Source organism: Hirundo rustica, chromosome 4 (genome assembly GCF_015227805.2).
Source record: "Hirundo rustica isolate bHirRus1 chromosome 4, bHirRus1.pri.v3, whole genome shotgun sequence".
NCBI lineage: Eukaryota > Metazoa > Chordata > Aves > Passeriformes > Hirundinidae > Hirundo > Hirundo rustica.
Window position 1 is genome coordinate 62220301 of NC_053453.1, and position 24724 is coordinate 62245024.

The window sequence follows — 24724 nt, forward strand, 5'->3', positions numbered from 1 at the left end:
TAAGAAGCAGGCTGAAATTCCAAGCTAAAGATAACAGTCTACAATAGGAGATATTTTCTTCTAACCACCTATAGTTAGAGCTTAGCCATCCTACAACATGCATGGAGAGTAGAGTCAACAAAGAATTGCCTTCAGCTTTACTTTAATTTCAAATCCTTTAGTTTCCATAAGCCACAGATGGCCAGAGTACAGCAGGAATTAATATTTGTTGCAAACTAGGAAAGCGTGGAATATTGTAGTTATTTTATCAACAACTCTGAAACTTTAAAACAGCTCCTTTCTCCCCAAAGGGAAATTGTTCCTTTATCAGATCAGTGTTATTAGATGTACATATTGGATTTCTAGAGCTAAAGAATTAAATATAAAATATATTCCTCTTTTCTAAAAGACAGCCTGAATCTTAAGGCACCAAGATTACATACTAATAAATGACAGCAAAATAGATGTGGAGTGTCTCAGATTCCTATCTGCAGAAAGCTAAGCTCTCTGGCCCCAATCCTGCAGAGCTCTAAAGTCCATAAGTAGGCTGAATGAGTTTTAAAAGTGTTCATCCCTGAGGTGTACATTCCCAGGAATATCCCCAAATGTAGGAAACAGCTCTTCCCAGAGCTCTCCCTGCAGAGGTGAGTCCAGAAACACCAGTACGAGCAAAACGGTGCTTCTGTGAGCTGGGTAACATTCCTTGATATTCACAAGCAGAAATGTGGGGAAGAAAAGGGAATTGATACTGGGCACAGCCACCCCCCAACCCTGTCCTTTGCTGTTTAACCATCATCCCCACAGAGGAGAAGAAAAAAGGGATGGAATACCAAGGTAACAACATAATTCACAAATTATTATTGTCATGATGAAAGTATTTCTCTGTATCTCTGCGCTACGGGATGCCATCAAGTCTAAATGAGCTGCCAGATTGGCAGCCACAAAAAATTAAATATTAAATACAGGTCAATTTACTGGACTCCTTTTATCTGTTTCAGGACTTTGAGAAGGCAACTGGAAGTTGCCTAATACTTTCTTCAGGCTTGTGAGATTAGAGGAGGCTGTGAAAAAGTAACAAGAGGAGCTTTAAGGAGGGCAAAAGTATTTATATAGGAAGAGATAGAATGCTTTTTAACTACAGTTGTCTCTCCTACAACTCACTGAAAGTGGAGCACCTGGAAGGGTACATATAACAGCTGTGCAAGTCTGGCTTCCATACATATTTAATTGGTTTTATTTCACTCCCTAATAGACATTTATTAGAAAACATCTAAGCTGGACAAGAAAAACAAAACACAAGACATTAAAAAAAAAAATACTGAAGGATAAAAAAACCCCAAGAATCCTAGTGCATAGGAAAACACAGGGACTCCGAAGACAAAGAGCCTAAATCCCAATTGATACGAAACCGTAGGAGCAAAAGCAGGACAGAAAGGAAAGCAAAATGAGGGTTACTAAGCTGTGAAGGATAAGTCTGCCAGGACACTGCAGCCTTCCTCTCTGGGGGAGTTTTGAACCTACAGACCTGGACGTGCACACCCTGTGTCTTGCTGTGCATCTGCAGGAGAGAGACCCACACACCTCAGCAGCTCCCTTGGCTGTTATCTCTTAGTTTAGATTAGGTTCTTTGTTTGTTTGTCTGTTCTTTAAGCCAAGAGATGAACAATACTAGAAAAGCCACAGTAATAGCTCAGGAGTATGGAGTTTGTCTAGAAATGCAAATTGCTCTACACATCACTTCATGAGGAAATATCACTATTATAAGACAAAAATCTACACTTCTATTATCACACTTTTATGTCTGCTTCTAAATTTCAAAACAAGACTAATGAAAATTAACTACAAAAAACCCCCCTCATTTATCTTAATTGTCCTGATATTCTGCCAACTGGCAAATTAAAACATGAAACCAGAGGCTCTTTACACAGCCTATGTTTGGCACTCCTGCAACCCCTCGCCACTGGATCTGAGGAGTACTAAAAACTTCCAAGGATTCAAAGAACTGGTGAACAAACACAGAGGACAAAACTATCAAGCACTATCAAATAGAAAAAGGTGTCACTTGCAGCTCAGGGTGTCCCTGAGTAACAAATTGTTTATGGCTAGGGTAGTTCAGGGAATTTTTATACATATTTATTAACATTGCTTCCCTGGCTTCTATTTTTGGCCACACAATACAGAGGGTTGGATGGATTTTTGGCCTGACCTAGCACATTTGATCTGCTACTAACAATGACCTTAATCAAGAATATTCCTTCTACAGTCACTTCCAGGGTAAGGGTAATAACAAAACAAAACATGAAAAAGAAACAACTTGTAATATTCCTTACACTGATAGGATTTAGGCTGAGATTTTTGATCCTGAGAACTGAGATTTCCTCACAAACTGCAAGAGATCAGTTCCCACAATCTCCAGGTGCATGACAGACATCCCGGTTGGGAAATTGCCTCCTGCAAGAATTCTCTGAGCAACGCCTGAAATATTACGAAGCTGATATAAAAGCCTGTGTTTTCTGAATCAGGGAAGGATGAGCCTTGATTCTTCCTCCCTGGGATTTGTGGGCTGTGCTGGAAGAGGGGAACAGAACAGTGGCACCTTAGAGCCAGCGAGGCACAGCAGAGGATGCTGCACCACAGAGGCAGCAACTTTCAGGGTGTCCTATAGGCTCCATGGGATGCTCCAGAAGGCTGTGGCCTCACAGTGTCTTCTAACACCTATTGTTCCTGGCTGACAAAAGAGGCAAATCAAAATTCCCCTAAAGGCTGCCATTTGAAAGCGTGGTTCATTTTTATATGGACTAGAGCCCAGCCTGTTTCCCTGCAAAAGCATTGCAGCCAGAACGGAAATTGTGCTTTAAGTTTATCACCGCCCAAAAATGAAACCTGACATGTCTGAAACTCAAGTTTAACCTTCCCAGCACTTATCTACACATACCTGTGTCTACTTCTAGGAACCCAGAGTCCTGGACACATGCAATCCAAACAAAAACTGATTCTTTTTTAATTTTTTTTTGTCTTAATAAAGTTTTTCAAGTTTAGTTTTTGTTTCCTGGGATTTTTCTTAATTAAGCTGTCACCCTCAAAACCATCAGATTATACTTAGTGTCTTATTTAGCTAAAGCCTTTCTGTGCTCTGACCAACTGATTGAGGCCAACTATGTAAGGTGGCTTTGAAATATTTCCTGTGTTTAGATAATTCATATTCATTTATTAGCCACATCCTTCCTCACAGTCATTTCTTCACAAGGGAAAAACCAAAGGAATATTTTTATGTACCGGAAATTCAAGATAAATCCTGGAGTAGAACTCATAACTGGTCCCTACTAGAAAACATGGCACGAGCTCATGCTAAAATTTTTAAATGCATGAAGTATCATATACTCTGAAAACCTTGGCATTTCACCTGAGATGAAGAACCTGAACCATTTATAAAATCTGGAACATCACTTTCTTAGAGTGGGATCACTTTTGAGAGATCAGACAAGTTTGCTAACATTTCTGAGCATTTTCTCAGGACTAATAGGAACTTTTATAAGCACAAACAAACTCCAAGAAATTTGATTCCATTGCTAAAGAGATTATTTTCCCTGGAGACAGAACAATCACACAATAATTATCTTCCTGTAAAATTGTCGCAGGGACAAGGTATTCGTAATTCTAGCAGGACAGGGGCTGGAAAATGACGTTGCCCCTGCACATGCACCTTTATTTTGGGCATGTGTAGGTGTCCCAGAAGCCCTCTCACCAGGAGATGGAAATGCATTTTTTGTTGTCAGGGAAGACAAACATTATCACAACTTTTGATTCTGCAGTGACTTCAATAACATTCAACACTCCTCGAGATGAGGTGATGTTAGAGGAAGCCTCCTCTGTGTGCAAAGTTATCCCACCAGTTCAAAATCCAACGTTTTCCCCTCCCAAAACAATTCTTAATATTGTCACACTTTGTTTTATGTTAACTGTGAAGATATTCATGTACTTGCACAAACTTTGCAACTTAAAAGCGAGATGGCCAGCTCAGGCTTACTTTCTTTCTTTCAGGCTCACTTACTTTCTTTCTGTTTCCATCCTCATCTATGCATTCTCTGACTGGGTCTGAAAGAGAAGCAGACATTTTTTGAGTCATCCCCCTCCCTTATCAAGTGTTTTAAGTGGTGGTCACCAAAATACAGATTGCTTACATAAAAACTTGATTTAGGCCGTGAGAAGTTTGGGCTTTTGTGCTAGAATGTGTGAATTCCTACCTGAAGACTGCAGGCATTTGTCCAAAGTGTACAAGAATAAGTCACAAAAGGCATAAACAATGACAGAGGTCCCAAAATACTCCATGAGCGATAACTGGGCTGCAATTCTACAGCTTTTGTACACTTCTTGTCCAGCCACAGCCCTGCCCAGATGGTGCTTAAAGGATGAGCATGGCTTTAGCTCTGAGGCACACTCCAGCATTATCTCAGAATCTTGTGATCCATTGAGAACATTCCTAGGAATTAGCAGGTAATGAGAATTTTCACACCTGCATTTATTAAATGCAGGAAGACCAAAACAACATAACTACACAAATAGCTGCTGTAACACTCAAATTCAGTTTCTTTACATTTAGTCACGATTGTGATGAGCATTTTTTTCATATTATCAGTTAAACAGTCACAGGGTACCCACTGAATTGTAGTTTCTGTGTTTGTGTGCTCTCACTACCCACCTAACGATATTTTGGAAGCAATTTCATTTTTGTACTATGGCATAACTAAGTCTCTAGGATATTAAAACACTCACTAGCAAGCTCTTTGTAGAATACTAGACTACGCTATCCTATATACACTCTCTGCTCTTTTTCAGGATAAGTAATGTATTTTGAAATCATTTAGGAACTCTTCTAAACCTTTTTTTAATGGTATTATTTTTGGTACACTTCCATACAAAAGGCAAGACTCCCTCTGCACAAGAAATCCAACTGTATGAGTCTAGAGGGGAGAATTATACTTTACAGATTGTATGAAATTTATATAAAACAAAAACAGGAAAAAAATCCAAACAAAAAATAAATCCCCACCAAAAATTAAAAAAAAAATTCACCCCCTAGAAAACTCTTTCCCGTCAGCAAAAGGGAGAGCTACATTTCTCAGATTTTAGGTGTTGAAGATGTCTACAGTTCAAGACTCTTTGAGCTGTTGAAAAAGCTTTCATAAAAAAATACAAAGTTTTCACCTCTATGGCTGACAGGTTATAGCACATATTGCAATAAGATAATAGTAACTGGTTCCAAATTCCTGGTCCCCATCCTAAGTCTTGGATCAATGTAATTTACAGCAAGAAAAATCACATATTTTACAGCGTGAAGAGAGGAAATGCATCTTTAAAAGCTTATTTTAAAAGAGAGGAAAGAAAATGGCAGCTGTTTAAATCTAGAAAATGGCAGCTGTTTGATGCTCTGGAGAGATTTTAAAATGCCAGAAGTGATCCCAGCGGAGGATGATCGGATATCTCCAAGCTGGGCTGTGAACACTCTGCAACTTCCTCATTCTCATAGGTCCTTGGCTGTGCAAAAAAAGGTCCATTTATTGCAGTGGAAACGTAACTAAGCCCTCGTAATGCTGGCAAAAACCTGTGCAGTGACTAACACAAGCAGCAGCTTGTGGTAAGAACGTGTGGATGTTAGTGGAACAGGAATAACAACAACAAGATGAGGGATAAATATCTACATGCAGACCAAGGAGGTAAAAGAAGTAAAATCCTGCTTGGTGTTGAAGCAAGGCTCCTTAGAGGAGGAGTGTTGTCATCTACAAATAAATGAATGCATATTTAAAACATTTTACACTTTTTTCCCCAGTATCTGTTTCCCTGGGAAAGCAAATTCTTTATTATTTTTCTTTTTGCCTTCTATTTTGGCTGAATTTTCGGTAGACATATAGATAACAATGTCAGAAAACCACATAAGTTTAAATCTTGCTCACAACATTTCTGAAGCGTGCCCCATTCATCCATGACAGCCTCAACTTTCCTGGTGTCCTTCAGTTATTGACTGGTCCTGAGTACCAATTATCAAGATTTTTATCAAGACTGATTTTTATTAAGAGGGTAAAGATCAGGCCTAGACAGTTCTAAAACCCTTGCTGGAATCGGGCTAACTGGAATAGCAGCTGGATACATATTTAAAGGGCTCAAATTAGATTTCTCGCCTAAGTGATGGTGGTGGTCTAGGTCAGCATTTGCGAGGGTTGTCAGCAGAACACTAACAATGGAGCATCTGATTGCCATCTAATACCGAGAAAAAATCATCCTGGTTTTGCATTTTGATTTTTGTGTTATGCTTCAGACACGAGGTCATGACTTTTGGACTTACCCATGCACACTTTTCTGATAAATTCACTGTTCAGTGTGATCATAGTGGATAAATCTTCAAAATTCTGGAGCGTCATCATTCTGTTGGCAGCAGATGGTCCAGCCAAAGTCCTCAGCTGCCCTTCATCATATCTGTTCCCAACAGCAATTGGGAACAGGGAGACCCCTAGGAAAAGAGAAGGAAGGGTTTGAAACAGGCAAGGCACAGGAGAATAATCATTGCTCACGGATGTGGTGTGTTCATCCCTGGAAGGATTTCAAGGATGTGGCACTTGTCAGTGCTTGGTTAATGGGTGGACACGACGATCTTAAAGATCTTTTCCAACATGAGGATTACATCGCTTTTATTTTTTTTTCATTTGCTTAAAAAACAAAACAAACACCAACAAAACAAAAAAAAAAAAAAAACAAAAAAACAAACAAACAAACAAACAAACAAAAAAACACTGGGAAAAGTTTTTCTCCAATACTTAATTTTCATATGTTACTTGCATCATACCCCCCCCCCCCCAACACTGGCTAAAGGCAACTAGGCAACTAAGAGCTGAAAAGGTGCTGGTCGAATCACACTTAGCTAAGGTGAGCTCTATTAGTCCTAAGAGTAATAAAATCATTCATGGGCAACAAAATGCAGCTGCAGACTTAATGACAACATCTTCACCCTTCTTAAATAAAAGAAAAAAAGAACCTCAATATGCTGTTTTCTTTCTTCAGTTAAATGGCAATTGGATTATTTTCAAACCATTTAATTAAATATAATGGTTGATAGTTGTTATACATTCCATGCCTTATTCAATAACTCCCACAGCAACCTTCAAACAAAGTCAAATTTTCTCAGCTGAACACCTGAGGAAGCAGAGGTACAGAAACAACAGCCAGAAAACTTGAAAAACCATCAGGCAGCACAAGTATAGCAAAAGTATATTCCTGTAGAGGTCAATGGAGAATCTGATCAAAACCTCTAATTATTATCATTATTACCTATATTATTATTATTATTTATCATTGTAATTATTAGAGTGAACCTTTCACGTTTCATTGTACTGCAACAGTACTGAATTTATTGTATTAGACCACATTTCTGTTATCCCTGTCCACCCACAGGATTTCAGAAAACAAAGTGCTACTGATTTCTGAGTCCTGGGTAAGCTGTCAGTCTTAATTGCAGATTGGTCCTGAATTTCCCAGTACCTCAAAGACATCTTCACAGGGCACGTTTTGTTCAGGTCTGTTCCTTACCACAACACTACACACAGTAACGCCAAAACTTACATGAACACACCAGTGTCTTAATTTTCTATCTTTTGTTCTGACTCATTATTTAAAAAGTAACAACTCTACTTATAAATAGTGACAGTGAAACGAGGTTTACTGTTCACTCTTGCGGAAAGGGCAGCAGCCTCCACAGCATCTTGTGAGCTCCCGGACACGATGATGATCGCAACCTTTGATGCACTGGGTCTGCCCCCGTGGGATTCTGACATCGCATTCTGGACCACAAAATCAATGGCATTTCCTAGGAAGAAATGAAGAGAGAAATAAGAGATATAATAGAAAATTCACAGGAGACTATAAAACTAAATCATATATTAGTGCATTATGCTAGTAAGTAATGAAAAATATTTATTCTTAAATCACTCTTAATGTCTGATTTATTGCAGCTACATGAAAGATCTCAACTATTACAAGCCTTCCAGTATTTATTAAGACATCCAAACACAGGAGGACCATCCTTAACTCCATCCCTAGACCATCCCAGCCTCTGCAGTGATGGGAATTTTTTTCCCTTACCTTAGCCGTGATAATAAAATTACGCTCCTCACTTAAGTTGTTACCTTTCCCAGAAGTATTGCTATCCCTAAAGGATAGAAGACATTGTGGAGATTGTATTTCGGATTCCAATTGCTGAGCAACACTGACATCCAGTGGCGAGCTGATCCACAGCTTGGCATCATTCTGAGCTGTTCACACGAGTTGTTCTCACTCCTATAAATGATCTAGTGCTTCCCTAATTTCATCGGCTTTCCCTACGGGTGTGAAAAACCCATCTTGCCTCCACACTACCAGCAACTTCTCTGAAATTTACACTCTGTGTAATCCATATTAAAATAAAAACAACAAAAAAACCCCACACTAAACCCCACAAAACTCGCAAAGAAATTCTACTTGAGCTACCAAATCAGAAACTAGCTTTAAAGGAAAGATGCTGCCCCTTCATTTAACATCTGTGAAGCCTCAGGCAAATTTTTGTTGATAATTATGACCTCAGCAAGAGAGCACTTTGTTAGTACTTGCATTTACACATGTATTTGCACAAATATTTACACTGGGAGTCATGATATGCAGCTTTCTTAAAAGCTCCTTTAGGCTTGGAAGTTATCAGGTCAGGAAGTAGAAATGAAACTGGGTGACTGATGTGACATTTGGGGCAAACAGTAACTGGTGAATAATAAACACTTGAAAGAGTATTTCCTCTGCGTAATCTGCAATAGCTGTGGAGCAAAAATAGGTTTGTCTGAGGAATTCACTGTACAATTTATAATAACAAATGCATTTGTAAAACACTGGAAGTCAGTCTGTAGATAATTCACCAGCACAGTACACCTTAGCACTCCTCAACATTTTGTACACTTGATGTCTTCTTGCACCATGTCACTCACACCTTTTCAGTGATAGAAGCAAAACCACTTTTCCCAAGCTGCTGCAAGCAAAGGAATCTCATTCAGCACATTGATTATTGATAAGGCTTGGAGAGCTGGGATTGTTCAGCTTGGAGAAGGCTCCAGGCAGACTTCAATGCAGCCTTACAGTATTTAAAGGGAGCTAATAAAAAAGGATGAGAGCAGCTTATAGTGGCAGGTAGAGATAGGACAAGGGGAAGAGTTTTAAACTAAAAGAGGTGTTTAAGCTAAAACTAAAGAGTTTTAGTTTAAACCCTTTTAGTTTTAAGAGTTTTAAACTAAAAGATTTGATGTGATGAAGAAATTTTTTTACTCGAGGGATCTCGAGGCACAGGCTGCTCTGGGAAGTTGTGGCTGCCCCATCCCTGGGAGTGTTCCAGGTTGGATGGGGCTCTGAGCAACATGGGAGAGTGGAAGGCATCCCTGCCGAAGGAGGTTGGCATGAGATGATCTTGAATGTCTGTTTCAAACCAAAACATTCAGTGACTCAATAACATAGCAACAGCAGTTGGTTATTCAGTGAAAACCTCATCATTTTGAATATTTTTCTACTTGCAACAAAACACATTTTAAAACATTATTAGCTGGGTGATGGTGATTCCATCTCACAAACTACTATTCATGACCACAAAAAATAACTAACCTCAGGTATTAACTCATGTTCTACACAGCTGTCCCACAATCCTTTCTACAAATGGTTTTGTGTCTGTTGAGGTAAAGATTACATATAGAATGGCACATAAGCTAGAAATAATGAAGGATAAAACAAAATACAGCAAATAATTATGACTATATTCAAAGTCCCTGAGATTGCTCTAGGATGGTCACTGTGCCAGAAGATTGACTCATTTCCCTTTGGTCCTACAAATAATTACCAAAAAAAGTATTTTAGTTTTTAACTTTCAAATATATTTTAGGTTAAATTTTTGCACAGTAAGAATCACAAATGATTTTTCATTCATCTATGAAAAGTACTTGAAATTTCTGTATCTGTTTTCTTTAATGACCCTTTGACTTTTGTGTGGTTGGTGTGGTCAGCAGCCACTCCAGCTCCATTTTTCTTCTCACATTAATTTTAAAAAGGTTCAGAAACTCCATACATCTTTGCAAAGTGAAAAAAAAACCAAAACAATCTTTTTATAATTTCTCATAAAGAAATAAAATACTGTTGTAATAGAACCAGTGACTATTTCAAAGGCCCCAAAAGCAGTTACTCAATTTAATGCACGGAAAAATTTTTTTAGCATAGTAAACTCTTTGGATTTCTCCCTTTATTTTGAAGCCAGCTCTAGAGAAAAGAGCCAGGTGTCTGAAGACATCATCTAATGAACACTTTTGTCCTGCTAGAGGGATTCAGAAAGTCCCCATCCCAAGCTGGAAGCTGCCACTTCTCAGCTCTTCATCTCTCCATCTCACCATGGAGGGGAATATCAAATCCCTCAGAGGCCACAATAAAAACTACTCACTGCTAAAATCAACGAACTTGAACATTTTCACACTGTGAGACTGCAACACAACAGAAACCTGACATTTTCATACCACTAAAGGAAATACAAGTATTTACACTGAATTAAACACCACCATGCACAAGGCCTTGTTGAGACCACAAAGTGTTCAGAGCATGGAAACGTAAAGACAATCCCAGACTGATCTGGGTTGGAATGGACCTTAGAGATCATCCAGTTCCAGCTCCCCTGCCATGGGCAAAAACATACTCCTCTAGACCCGGTTGTTTTCAGCCATTTTAGCCCCTCCCTCAGCCCACCAAAGGTGGGGAGCCCCCAGCACTCTTCCAGCTCAGTCAGTAGGGTACAACTGCCACTCATTGGGCACCTCCAGTGAAAAAAATGCAAACAGATAAAAAAGAGAAAACAAAATCCCAATTGAACCATACAGGCTGTTTTAGGAAAGACAGACCAATCATTCCAAGCATAGAACACCATCTTCTCCCAATCCTTCAGTGCTCATGTTTGGAATAATCATTAAGTAATGACGAACATTTGATGCTGGATTTCTGAGAACTGGAAAAGGCTTTTTAAGAATCTTTTTCTGGTTGACTTGACACCTGATAGATTTTAAAGTTAGACTTGAATTCTGAAGTAACTCGGAATGGTTCACGTAGAGGTTCCTGCAAGGACTGCAAGTCGATTAAATGGACATAAACAAGCTTTAAGGACAAAAGACAATCTGTTGAATGGGGTTGGAGGTGCTTACTAGGACTCTACAGGGAATTACACTAGATTCTGCCTTATTAAATATTTTCATTAATGATTTGGATGGAAGAATCAAAATGTGTAAAAAGGCATGTTAATCTGAATCATAAATATTGGATTGGGAGCAATCATGGACATCATGGAATTAACTAAATGAGCACAAGATGCCCTAGAAATATTTGAAATATATCCAAGAAATAAAAATGAAGATTCATCTCAGAATTAGCCAATCTGGAACACAGACATTTAATGTTTCGGTGGATGCCTCAGGGAACGCAAAAACTTCCTAAGAGCAGCCTTTGCAATTATTTTCTTTAATTTTGTCTGAAACAAGGAATGAAATGTAAAGCCCCTTGAGATTCTGTGGAGCTGCAACAGACGGGGGATTCCAATTAGATTGATGTTCCTGCTGGGAACTTGTGAATCTGTGCCTTAAGCGGCCTCAGTGGTTTCTCTAATATTTCTGCAAAATCTTGACCAAAAAACAGTACCACAAGAGATCTTAATCACCCACAAGTCCAGAAAGCTGCCTGGAAAAGAAACAAAAAAAGGAACGGTTCCTTAGAACCTGAAGTGATACAGAAGCCGCCAACATTGTTTGGATGGTGGGTATTCCAGACTGCAACCATTTAACCAAGAACTCATCTAACCAGGAAAAACTCCCCACAATGATAACCATAAAATGAAAATCACAGAACAGTTTGGGTTGGAAGAGTCCTTAAAGATCATCTCATTCCAATCCCCTTGCCACAGGCTGGGGCACCTTCCACTAAACCAGGTCCATAATCCTGAAGCTGGTACTTGTATCTTAATTTAGGCTCTTCACTTGGCACTGAATTGGGATTTTTCACTGAAAATAGAAGATTGTTTTAATTTTGAAACAAATCAGCTATTGGAAACTAATAGTTTTTAATTAAAAATTAAAGTGCTTTAAGTGGTCAGTTTTTGAGAGATGAATATTGCTATTTTGGCATTAACACACATTGATTAACATCTGCTGAACTTTTCATGAGCAGCACAAACCTGTCAGTCCAACACCACTGAATGGAACAGGCCCCAAAAACCTCCCCTCTGCTTTCCTGTTTCTGCAGGGCACAAATCCTGCATTTCTCTTACCACCCAGGGCTTCTGACAAAGCCAGACTCCACCAGGTGCTCATTCAACCCATAAACCTTGCAAGAAATGAATTATTTAAAAAAAGCAAACAAAAAAACCTTGAAGGGGAGTGAATTAAAACAGCTCAGGGAAAATATTACTGGCACCCAAAACTGGCCTAAAAAAGAACTGGCACCATCAGTTTAGCAATATCTGTGTGGAACAAGTGAAAGTCTCTGTCAGTGGGTGAGAGCCCTCTGATCATGACAGCTGCTGGCCTTGGGTGATGAGGAGCAAGATTTTGGAAATTTGGTATAGAGTGCATCATTTGGGGAGAGATGTGAATAAGGAAAATGCTATTTTTTCCTTATTCATATGGAGGGGACCTTTGTTTCCAAAACCACAGGAGAGGTTTAGGAGAAAGGCATCTATACCTTCTTAATCGTGACAGCAAAGCTGAATGCTGCTAATCAAATATGTTAATAACGATGGAAAGTTGGAGGAAAAATATAAATTTACGGTTCTTTTTTTCTTGAAGGGGGTTTGGGGTGGGAATATTTCTTTCCCTAAAGATGCTTTTATATACAGCTGAAGAACATAGAACATACTTCCTCCAAATTTTGAGGCTGAGGCAGGAAAATGTCAGCCTAAATGAGCGACTTTTACTAGGGCTATAAGGAAGCAAAATAATGTTTTTATAAAGTGCTAAGCAGTATTTACTGTAGGGAATGCTCAATCTGCTCCCTGTGACTCTCCTAAACACCCACAAATGCTGAACAGAGACACATTTACGTGATTCTCAGTTCTCTTGCAAACATCACTTTAGTGTTTAGTTAGTTTCCTTCCTTTTTTTTTTTTTCAGTTGTTTCTTGTGTGAAGTTGTACATGATTTCATGATGTCTGAATAGCCCCAGAGCTGCTTCTTGATAGGTTACTTGAGCCAAAATTTGCCTGATGATATTAAATGGCCCCACTGCACAAGCATGGGAAAGATCTGTGGTATAGGCTGCTCTTTCTTGTTCTTTCATACTCGGTAGTTTTTCATTATTTATTATTACTAAAATCTCTCTCTCCTGGAGTTTCCTTATGGCTAAATGATACAGGAAAGGGACTGCTTTCTACAATAAGACTTCTGCAGTGGCAGCAACAATTGCCCTCTGCACATAGAGCTTTTTCGATCAAAATAGCACAATTTGGATCAACAAAGATGGAATAAAGATTTCGCTGAATTGTTCTGCTACCATAGGGCAGCCAGTGCAAATAAGAAGAAACAGCTCTGGTCTGATAGCAATGATATTTTTTGATGATCAAATTCAGATCAAGCAAAGGCTAGAAAAGATTTCCTAAGAAAATGCAGTGTCCAGACCGGGCCACCGACACTTGTCAAGCAGCCTCTGCATTTCCTGAGGCCCAAGCACAGACAGAAGAGTCTGAGTGACCCTGCACTTCCTGGGGAATGCTGTCTCCTGCACAGCCAGCACACAAGGTGCAGGACAGCAACACAGTGACTTATTTTCATGACTTCATTTGGGAGGAACTACTTCTACTCCGTTCCACTTTGGTTCACTATACCACATTCCCGATCATGGTCTCTGAGCATTTTCCAATGAGACATAAACAAATCACTAACAAGGATGTCATGCGGCTGCCTCTCCCATTTCATTTCCCAAAGGCCATGTTTGCTCTGTTTATCCTGCAGTTCCGTGTGGCTTTCTCTACACGTTACATGGAAGACTTCACAAAACTTATCTATTTGTATGCAACAATTTATCCCACAATGAGCCTATAGAAGTCTCATCAGCCATCTGGTATTTTTATTTCTCCAGGCTGAGAAAGCAATCAGAGCTAATCCTCCTGCGAACTATGGAAGTCAGGTTTTATTTCGCACTTTTCTGTACAAATAACTCTTTATAGTCCAAAGACCCCAAAAATCTGTGTATTCCTCAACTCTTATAGGAAGCTGAATGCTAAGTGGCTGCTGGAGTAAATTTGGTTCCAATCCAGAAGAACAAAATTCTCAGGGTATCTGGTGAAAGATGGCTGTAGGAAAATCATTTTTTGCTGAACCCTGCAACTGATATTTGTGCATGCACCAAGTTTCCACAGACCCAGTAAGAAATCTCTGATGTTTTAGCACCTGAAAATTGAAATGGACCTGTCTGTCTGGAACAGAAAATGGCATTTCACTCTTCAAGTAAGATGAGGTGTTGCCTTAGGCAATCCTTGTTCCCTGCTCCCTGGCACCATCCCCAGTCTTGTGCCAGCCCAAGTCCCTGTAGAAGCAGCATAGTGACTTGGATGAGGGAAGTGAACCACACAGAATGTAACTCTTGCTTTGCTATTTTTCAACCAGATGAGTTACACTGGGTCAGCACAAACATCTGGCAAGGGCAGCTCCTGAAGTCAGCATGAGCAATTCTGTTCCTAAATATCTTATCAACTAATCAGCACTGAAAGGTTAATGATCAAAGTCTTTACTTTTTAATTATGCTTTGCTTGAAAGATAATGAATGCAAATCCTGAGCATTACTTCAAGGCTTCTTTCTAAAATACATTAAAGACAAACCATAATTTATGTAACCCATGAATACATTTCAATAGAGAAAATTGAACTGTAGCAAGAGGTTGAACCTTAACAAAAAGTGCTACCACAACGACATAAATTGGTGCTTGTAGCCAGCCTGTATTTAGCATTCCTTGGGGTTTTGTTTCCCCCTTGTTTAAACACTGATATTCACAAAATCACTCACCTAGTCTGGTAGGACCTTGCTCCCTTTGCTGAATGGACTGCACCATCTCTACAAGCCTGTCAGTCTCTTGAGGCATGTTCCATGAAATTTCTAGATTATTTTCCCTGGCATACTGGAGAACTGACACATGAACTGAAGAATTGCCTGAAGCAGAAAATAAACACATTAGGCAGTGGATGAAAATGTCTTAAAAAAAATCTAAAGATGTTGGCATTGTGATTTACATTAGGCACAACTGGACAGTGGTTTGCCATCAGTGTGAAAAGATCAAAACTGAAATATTCTCTGGTGAAAAAGTATGCAAGTACTGCTGGAAACAGTTGCTTTTCTCTCAGGAGTCAGCATGAAGTATTTTAGCCCAGATCAATATGACAGTTAAGTGGAGAATTTAATTTCCCATTTATTCCTTTTCCATTTTAAAATTGTCTGAACACCCCTTGCATTTCTTTTTTTAATGTGCACCTTGTTTTGCACAAGCAGTAGATTGATGCCCCATTTGTCAAATGGGCCAAGCTCCCTGGATCATTTCATGCCCAATTCCCTCTCTCATACAGCACTGGAGTGATCTGCATGGAACAAAGCGAATCCAGGGAGCCTGACCTGTGAAGGAGAATAAAGAGAAATTTATGCTCCTCTCTGACATCCTGATTACACATTATGTAAGAACTACGAAAAAATACCACAGCATTTATATAGAGAGTTAAAAATACCAGATTTGCAAAATTGAACCAGGCAATATGCTGTTTATAGTTATTGGCTATACTTCTCTTCATGGCCCTCTACTGAAGGTATTTATGTATAGAGCACAGTAAGTCTTTATCAATGCTCTGTAAAACATGTATGAACGCTACTAATAACAGTAGTTGCTCCATGGAGATGGTTTAATGCTGGATCAAAAAAAATACAATTCTGATTTTTTATTTTTTTTTTAATCCACATTTATTAAATACTGCTGGGAAAATATAGGATCCTGTGTAGCCTCTGCCATGCAGGTGGACTTGGTCTAACCCACACAATTCCTTAAACTGCTCCCTGTGCCACATGATCCCTTCATGTAGGTGCAGGATACAAGGCATTCTGCCAGGAGGGCTGCACTGCTAATGAAAGATAAGGAATGGCCTAATCAGAGATGTATCCTCCTATCAGTACACACTCTTCAAGTACAGTGAGCTCCCAGAAAGCATCAGCCACTCCATATGGGTCACTGAGCAGTCACTGTTTTGAGGGACTGGAATGAGTAATTTAAAATTAAGAATTGAAAAACCTCCACTGAGAAGCTGGTTTGTCCCCTACAAGCAAAATTATAAAAAAATCTTTCTGTGTTTGAGCTGAAAGGCAGATACATACCGACCACAACACTTTCAATAAATGCCCGCACAAAGTTTTTCATTGCCTCAAACTCCGATGCACCAACATTGGAACTTCCATCCAGAAGAAATATGATGTCCATGGGTTTGTTGCACAACTCTGAGGGAGAGGGAAAGAAGTTATTTTATATATAATAATCAAAAGTAGCATCTGCTAATGTGGTAGAAGCAGAAAGGGTAGGTCAACTCGTATTTTGGGATAATAAAGCAGGATAAAGAAACAATAAGAGATGCCCCCTTAATGAAAGCCTTGAGATTAATATCCAGTGGGGTATGTGGATATTTAAATTCCTGCTTTTCTACCAACTCTACTTTACAAAAACAAAAACCAACAGCAGATGACAACAACAAAACCCCAAACTAACAACCAAACAAAAATAAACAATAAACACAGAATAGCCTCCTCCCCCCAAGAAAACAAAAGAAAAAAAAAAACTAAAAAAAAAGTGAAAAACCCAACACTGTCTCTTCACAAAAGATGAAGTATAATTTTATATTATTCTAAGCAATGAATAATAAAAAAGACAGGAGAATGTTTTTCTTCTGGCACTCTCCAGCCTGTGTGAAAGCTGCTGTAGTTTGCTGACAAATGGAAACAAGGACTTTGAGCCTACAGAAAACAGACTGCAGGGCTGGGCTCAGTTCTGCTGGACTGGGGCAGCATCCTCAGCCTCCAGAGAAGATAAATAGTCTTTCCCTGGCAATATGACAGCAAGACACCAAACCAGATAAGGGAACCTTTCAAATTTCAGTGATGCACAGGTTAAAAGGAGGAGACCCAACAGAAGCAATCACACAGAAAATTCATCCAATCTTACCTGTGATTTCGGTCCAAAATCTCACCCCACGAGAGCAGCAGGACTGCAGCACTAATTCAGGTGCCTCTTCAATAAGTCTGTTGTAACTATTCAAGATAATTGGGTCATTAGGCTGACTGATCTTCCTGAGCTCTTGGATGTTGGCACTGGGGGTTATGCCTATAGGAATAACATTTATGCTCCTGGGAGGTCGTGTGATAACATCAGTGGAAGGACTGGATGACACCATATATACCAAGTGAGGAACATCTTGCCTGCCCCCATTCACTGATGTAAACGTGTGTTTGGAAATATAATCAAGGGCATTGCCAGTGTTGGTAGCCCTCCCTCCCTGGTAGGGTATACTCCTCACTTTCTCGATAATTTTTTCCTTTGATTGTGTTTCCCTAAAGGAATACTCCAGACTGACAGTCTCTGAATACTGCATGACTGTAACATGAATATTTTCCTGTCCCACGTTCATTTCTGTGACCACATTCTCAATGAACTTCTTGACCTTATTGAAGTTTTCCTCCCCAACATTGTCAGATCCTTCCACAATAAAAGCAATATCCAGCCTGTTGGGACTAGACTTTTCTGAAGGAAGTGGTGGGGCTGTGAGTCCCAGAGGGGGAAATATGACACTGGACATGGTTGGAGCAGATGTAGCTGGCAGCAGAAGACTTTCTTCAGGTCCGAGATCACACAGGTCATCAATGAGGAAATCTCTGTGATCCATTAGCTCCAACACATTGCTCACTAGGAAGGCTCTGCTGCCTGGAAACATCTTTGCCATGAACTTGACTTGCTCCACATTGATATGTGGCCCAATCCCCACAGGCATTACTGTGATATCTCTATCCTTCAAGAACCCAAGCATGTCACGGATTTTTTTTTGAGACCTGCTTGCTATAAATATCACTGCAATTTTGGCAGCATTGGTCCTTTCTGCCTTTCCAAACACATGCAACGCAGTGTATTTGAAGACTTCATAGACAGATGCTTCTTTATCACCTGTGTATTTTATGTTCTGGACAATTCTTCTCATCTGGGATTTTGTTTTGATATCTTTAAGGTTAAGATAGATGGTGGGGCCAGCCCTATACACCAAAACTGACACTCGGATTTTTTTCTGGGAGATGTGGAGTTTTTTCATCACACCAATTATGAAAATCTTCAGCTGTTCAAAGTCCTCCTCTGAGAGTTTATTGGAGCCATCGATCAGGAAGGCCAAGTCCATCATCTTGCTGCATGAGTATGCACTGGCTGGTAGCTCAATGTCCTCCTCTGGAATAGGTGTTGTCAGAGTTAGGGTGTTGTCCATGGGCTCACAGTCCACACAGGTTAAGTTCTTCCCTTCACACAGACTACAAAAATCATCAAATCAGAAAAACATCAAGTTTAACTGTAAAAAGCAATGCTCATAACAACAAGTCTTCCACACATTATAAAAGAATGCCACTACGAAACCAAACAGCTCAAAACCACAGTGAAACCAAAACATGACGTGAATAATTTTTTCCCCCCACCCCAATTCCCCACAACTTTGTACATGGTATTGTACACCTAAATTCCCTATGTTCATGGATGTTTGTTTAGATCCTGGAAACATGACCACATGTGTTTGTCAGATGAAACTCCTTAGAACAGTCTTTGGCAGAAGGGGTAAAATCTGTGTCTGGAAACTGCTTAGGAGCCACTGAGCAACAGCAGTACAGCAACCTACAGGCCACTGGTGGACTGAACTGGCTGATCTGGTTTGCTTCACAAGGAACCAAAACATGAGGCAAACTGCAGGCAGCTAACGCCAAGTAAAATCCTAGAGCAGGAGAAATGTTTTACCTCTGATATGACTCAGCAAACTCTGTGCAAAGGCCAAGTTTACAGAGATTTCAACTTCACTGAAATTAATAATCTTTTTTCTACTTCTAAAGTGCTCTACATTCCTGGTGATTTTTTTTTCCCTGACGTAATTTTAGATACAGCTTTGGCACACTTTCATTTGCCACCATTTCTTATGTCTCTCTTACCTTCCTATTATTTACCATTATTTCTTTTTCGCTCCAGTTTCTCACATTAAATGCTTCATTTCAACCATAGAAGTTATCTTTTTAGCCCTATGTCTTCCCTCACCATTTCTACTCACATCCATCCATCAGTACATTTTCCCCTTCCCAGCTCAGCTCCCAATTTTCATTTCCTCCCCCTATCTCTGCCTTTTCCAATATGCACCACCTTTTCCTTCTGCACCACTGTGAGCTTTTTCACCTCAGTCACCCTCCATCCTTTATGAACTGATTTATAATACATTCATCTTTAGCAAGGCTTTAATGCTCCTGCCCTTCTAATTCCTGGCTGCATGTTTCTCTTTACTTCCTAGAATCACAGAAGGGTTTGGGCTGGAAGAAATCTCTAAAGCGTATCAAAGTCAAACTCTCCTGCAATGAGCAGGGACATCTTCAAGCAAACCATGTTGCTTAGAGCCATGTTCAGCTTCACCTCAAATATTTCCTGGGATGGGACATTGACCACCTCTCCGGGCAACCTGTGACAGTGTTTTACCAACCCTTTGTAAAAAATTTCTTCCTTATGTCTCACATAAATTGAGCATCCTTCAGTTTAAAACCATCACCCCTTGTTCTGCCCCAACTGGCCCTGCTAAAAACTTTGTACCCATCTTCCTCATAGTCTGAAACACTGAAAACTCATAAAGAGATCTCCCTAGAGCCTTCTCTTCTCCGTCCTGAACAATCCCATCTGTCTCTGCCTTTCCTCACAGGAGAAGTGTTCCAACCCTCTGACCAGCTTCGCTTCTCAGAGATAGGAACATGACTGCACTCATGCAAAGGATGGAACAGTCTTTATATTCTCTTTGTCTAACTGGACAGTCCAAGGAACAGAGTAGGAAAAGGTTACGAAAGAGCATCCACCAAAAAACGCTTCTTTTCACTACCAGAGAAAACCCAGGATGTACAAACTACATGAGTCAATGAAAGAAGGTGCCATTTTCCAGGAAAATACTTCACTTTATGTGTGGCATCTTCATTTAAGTTCTCTTAATTCAAGCATTATGTTCTTTTCAAGCTCATTTTACTGTCTTCCTAATTGTGAATGCACAGCTACTTTTGGCATTAACATACAGCAACAGATTTATTATTCTAATCCTAATATGAACTAGACTCTTCTAGTTTCCAATTTCCTTTGGATGTTTGCTATGAAGTTCATTTTTGTGTAATATTTTGTATTGTTTGTACAGATGGTGTAGGCATCTAAATTAGGTGACAGCTATGCAAAAGGATGTTTCCCTAGTGAGGTAAGTTTTCCTAATGCTCTGAAATCTTTTGTGAGCAGCAGCCAGTGTATCAACATTTAAGATAAATTATTATTAAGAATTACAAAATTAGAGAACAGAGACTCATTAAAGAAGACTCTTTTTTGACCTTTTGATGGAATGCAGGGCTCTTCACATACATTGTTAAAAAGTATGTATTTAATTGATCAGCCTAACTAGCCCTGCCTGGACACCAGGAATTTTAAGTTTGTACCCATTCTGAGCTTCTATGAGGTTCAGGTTTGGAGGTAAGGTGTTGGTCTGGTCTAATAGCTGCTGCAGTTTTACAACTCAGTTTCCATTAAATCTGATCAATTTACAAGTTTGAAAGCTCTCTTTTATTCACGGCATTATAAGTCACCAGTGAAAATATCCATCCATGGTCCAGATATCCAGAGAATGACAAATTTTCATAATATGCCATGGGGCATTAAACAAAATGCTAACAGTCTCTGCTGCATTGCAGCTGAAGGCCCCTATCCTGCATGGTGCAGGATCACACTCCCTGCCATTCATTTCATCCTATTTGGAAATGCCTGTATGCAGGATCAGACCACAGGTATCACCTTAACAGCTCATGGAAATTGGTTTTCCAGTAATGGGACACAGTTCCAACTGCTAATTATCTCAGTAAGTTCTAAACTGAGTGCACATTCAGATCTTGCACTACACACAGGAATTTTTTAGCGCTGGCAGAAGGAAGGAGTCTGACAGCTTTATTGATGTTGAATCACACATTGCACAAAAAGAAGTGGAACATCTGAAGCCAGTAAGGCCACCTACACATGGGAAGAGAGCTTTATTGAAAGGAATTTATGGATTTCACTTGCTTCAATTCAGCTGACATCCTATAATCCCTACTACTGTCACCAAAAAACTTCAGCTCTGGGCTCTCTGTGAAGGGGTATTGAAATAAAAGATGGTTTCCAAGCTTCTTTATGAGTGGTAGACTTAAAAGTTACATCCATGCACTTATTAATGAGGGTGTTCTTCATCCCTGGCCCTTCATCCTACACAAGAGGGATGTTGGTTCCCTGCACAACCCCATCGTACCAAGACTGACAGTGCTGCGGATCATCTCTGTTCAAAATTACTCTCCTTCCATGTGGGATCCTGTCACCTCCAACTGCACACACAGGACAGTCTTCTGGACTGACACAATCCAGGGAGAGCTCATCAAGTATTTTCCCTGTTTCAAAAGAGCAGAGCAGTGTAAAGATGCCAGTTGTCATGAACTGTAAAACTAATCACTTTATAAACAAAGTGGTGCTTCTGAGGTGGGCTCAAACCTCCCAAATACTCTGCTTGGTGTTGTGGCCATTGCCAACTTGACACAGAGAAGAATCTCCTTCCCTCACAATGGCTTTTATTTAGATATTGAAAGCACCTAACCCAGTGTATAACCTGCAAGAGCCAGCACCACACAGAAGGTAAATATGTCTTCAGAACAAAGCGCAGAAGATGTCAGGGTATCGGTAATAGCAGGGGAAAATGGCACTTTTCATTTTACGTATATATTATTTATTTTTCCTCCTATCCTTCACCTTGCTCTGATCAGAAATACTAGGGCCTAGAATAGCTTAAAATACCTTATTTGCTTCCCTTCATCTCTTTTTTCTCCCTGTCCCATATTTCCCGTATGTTTTTTCTTTCCCTTTTCTACTAGGTAGTTGTTGGAATAGTTAAGAGTAGTTGGAATAGTACTCGTGGCAGGATGCCAGCTGGGTACTCTAAGGAGCATCTTGGAGGTAATAAGGAGGTGAAGGCAATAGGTTTCACTGCTGTAGCTGAAGTAGAGAATTTTATCAATTTCCAGCACAAATTCATATCCTACTTTAACCACAGAGTCAACAATCTCTGTTGCCACACAGCCCCTAATCCTGCAGTCTCATCAATCTGTTCCCATCTTCCCTCACCCCTGCTGGCCAGGACTCATCCTCCTCTTCTGGGCACCACTTCATGCCCTCCACACACTGTGCCCATTTCACAAACCCAAACCAAGATGCCCAACCACCTTCCTCCTCAGGCGGTAAGGAATTGTGGTGAAAACACATCAGTGAACCTGTTAAGAAGAAGAAAAGCTGTTTAAACAAATCAAAATATGGACTTACCTGCAGGACAGTGCACGTGGCATCCTTCCACACACTGCAGAGGACACTCCAAAGCATGGGGGTGTTGGCATGTGACAGGGCAAGCAGGTCCACAGCTGTTATATCTCCATTCACACTGATAATCTAATTCCTGTTTATTCAGGTCCTCACAGCTTTGTGCTACGCAGGGACAGAATCAGAGGCAAAAAAAAAGTCAAACCAGAGTGTATATCCACCATACCTCTCAGAATTATGGCACCAAACACTGTACAAAGTGGACCACATATCTAGAAAAAGAAAAATTTCCACTTTTAAATAAAGATATATATTTTTTATGATTTATTGTTTGACTACAATCAGGGCAGGCCACCTCTTCACACCTACATCTTTTTTCACACAATGGACTATTTGCTCTAGACCAGAAATTCTTAGGTTTGATAATAGCAAGTACAACACAACCCCAAACTATAAATTTTAATTAAGGCACATGTACATATATATACTACTGAAACTATTTACTCCTCTAGATTTTGTACCACAGGCTATTACATCTCCTAATTGATGGAATGGGTTTGCCAGGCAAAGAAATAGAAGAGGGAGCAGGAGCATCAGAGAGAGCTGTTAGCCCAGCCTCATTGACATGGAATTCTCTGTATGTCAGCAGGAGCAGAGCTAAATCTGACCAGTCTGAGCCAAAGCCCTGAACGTTTTCACCCAGTTCTGCCTCACGCTTTCAGTACTCACGGCACAGAGTCGGTGACCTCCAGTGAACAGCAACCCCCTTCTGCGCACAGGCGTGCGCGTAGGCTGCGACGGTGTCACAGAAACACGCGCAGTCCCCAACAGACTCACAAGCACAGGTGTCATACAGGCAAATGTCAATGTAGGGCTCTGGATTCACCTACAAGAGAGAAACGTAGGGCACAGGACACTGAGTCCCTTCATCTCCTTCCTGCACCCATCGTTAACCTTCAGGTGGCTTGGCTGCTCCACTTGCCAAGGGTCAAGGAGACACTTATATCAGTGCAAATCTTTCTGCTGATGCCAGCAAGAACTGCAGTTTGTGATCACTTAATATTTTTAAGCCTTGTCTCCATCCGTCTCATGGGATACCCAGCAGTTTGGGTATAACACAGCCTGAATTGCATTGCATTGGCTCAGCTCCCCTTTCCCCCAATTCTCAACCCTTAGACTTCACTTCATGTGCAGTCTCTGGACTGTACAGTAAAATTTCCCTTGGGAAAGAAGGTATTTCATAGCTTAATAGGTGCATTTCCCCATAAACATGCATTTTCCCATAAAGCAACAGCTACAGGACAAGGCAAGAGATGAGAACACCAGCCAGCCTCCACCAAGTCCTATGTGCTTGTCAGCTCAACCACACTTTTTCCCTCAGTTGCAATCAGTGCCAGAATAGATCATGCAGCATTGAAGAATGTGAAACACGTTACCCAGTACTCACCAATTTTCTGCATTCTTCAAAGACACTTCCAGACAAAATGCTGCATGATGTTTCTACCATCACCTGCTTCACTATGTTTCCACCACACAGTGGAGACATCAAGGTCTGTTCCAAGCTGGGCTTAGTATCATAAGAGACAAGTAGAGATTACATTAGCCTTGTCTTCAGGAACTTGGGACTCTTGAAATTGAAGTAAGAGACTCACAAGCAAAAGAAATTGTTTCTTTGAGTAAAGTTTCAACCTGTTGTACAACACACACAGATCCTGCTTCAGCAGAGCAGATTACCTCCTCGGTTTTCTCTAGCTCTTACTTGTACCCTGAAGTTTCAATTCAGCCATTTAGATGACAGGAAGACCCACTGTACCAAACACCCATCCTGACAAATGACCATCTACAACTCCTCAGAAGGTGTACAAGACTTAAAAGTATGATCAGCAGACAATACCCAAGGCCACTGCTGAAAAAAATAGCTCAGTAATCTTCCCTCCTCCCACTTAATTAATCTAAGAACAAGGAGTATGGACATGGAATTTACCACCTGCAGGTCCCGCTCTGTACCTGTGACACTGAAATGAGAAGCTGCTCCTTCTCAGTCTGACCCTGTGGCCTCACTCTTTA

The 24724-nt window shown here is 40.2% G+C and overlaps 1 protein-coding gene across 3 annotated transcripts in view; it reads right to left on the minus strand.

Moving 5' to 3' along the window:
* The window catches only part of VWF (von Willebrand factor), a 137018-nt gene that overhangs the window by 35651 nt on the left and 76643 nt on the right, over positions 1-24724 (minus strand). For all 3 annotated transcript variants that reach the window (XM_040063459.2, XM_040063457.2, XM_058420108.1), the window contains exons 24-33: positions 24105-24224; positions 23387-23543; positions 22664-22822; positions 21606-21741; positions 17243-18588; positions 16405-16524; positions 15058-15201; positions 7691-7834; positions 6320-6484; positions 4031-4074 (exon numbers count right to left, since the gene is read on the minus strand). In XM_040063459.2, coding sequence (XP_039919393.1) covers positions 4031-4074; positions 6320-6484; positions 7691-7834; positions 15058-15201; positions 16405-16524; positions 17243-18588; positions 21606-21741; positions 22664-22822; positions 23387-23543; positions 24105-24224 — 2535 coding nt within the window. The remainder of the gene's footprint in view (positions 1-4030; positions 4075-6319; positions 6485-7690; positions 7835-15057; positions 15202-16404; positions 16525-17242; positions 18589-21605; positions 21742-22663; positions 22823-23386; positions 23544-24104; positions 24225-24724) is intronic.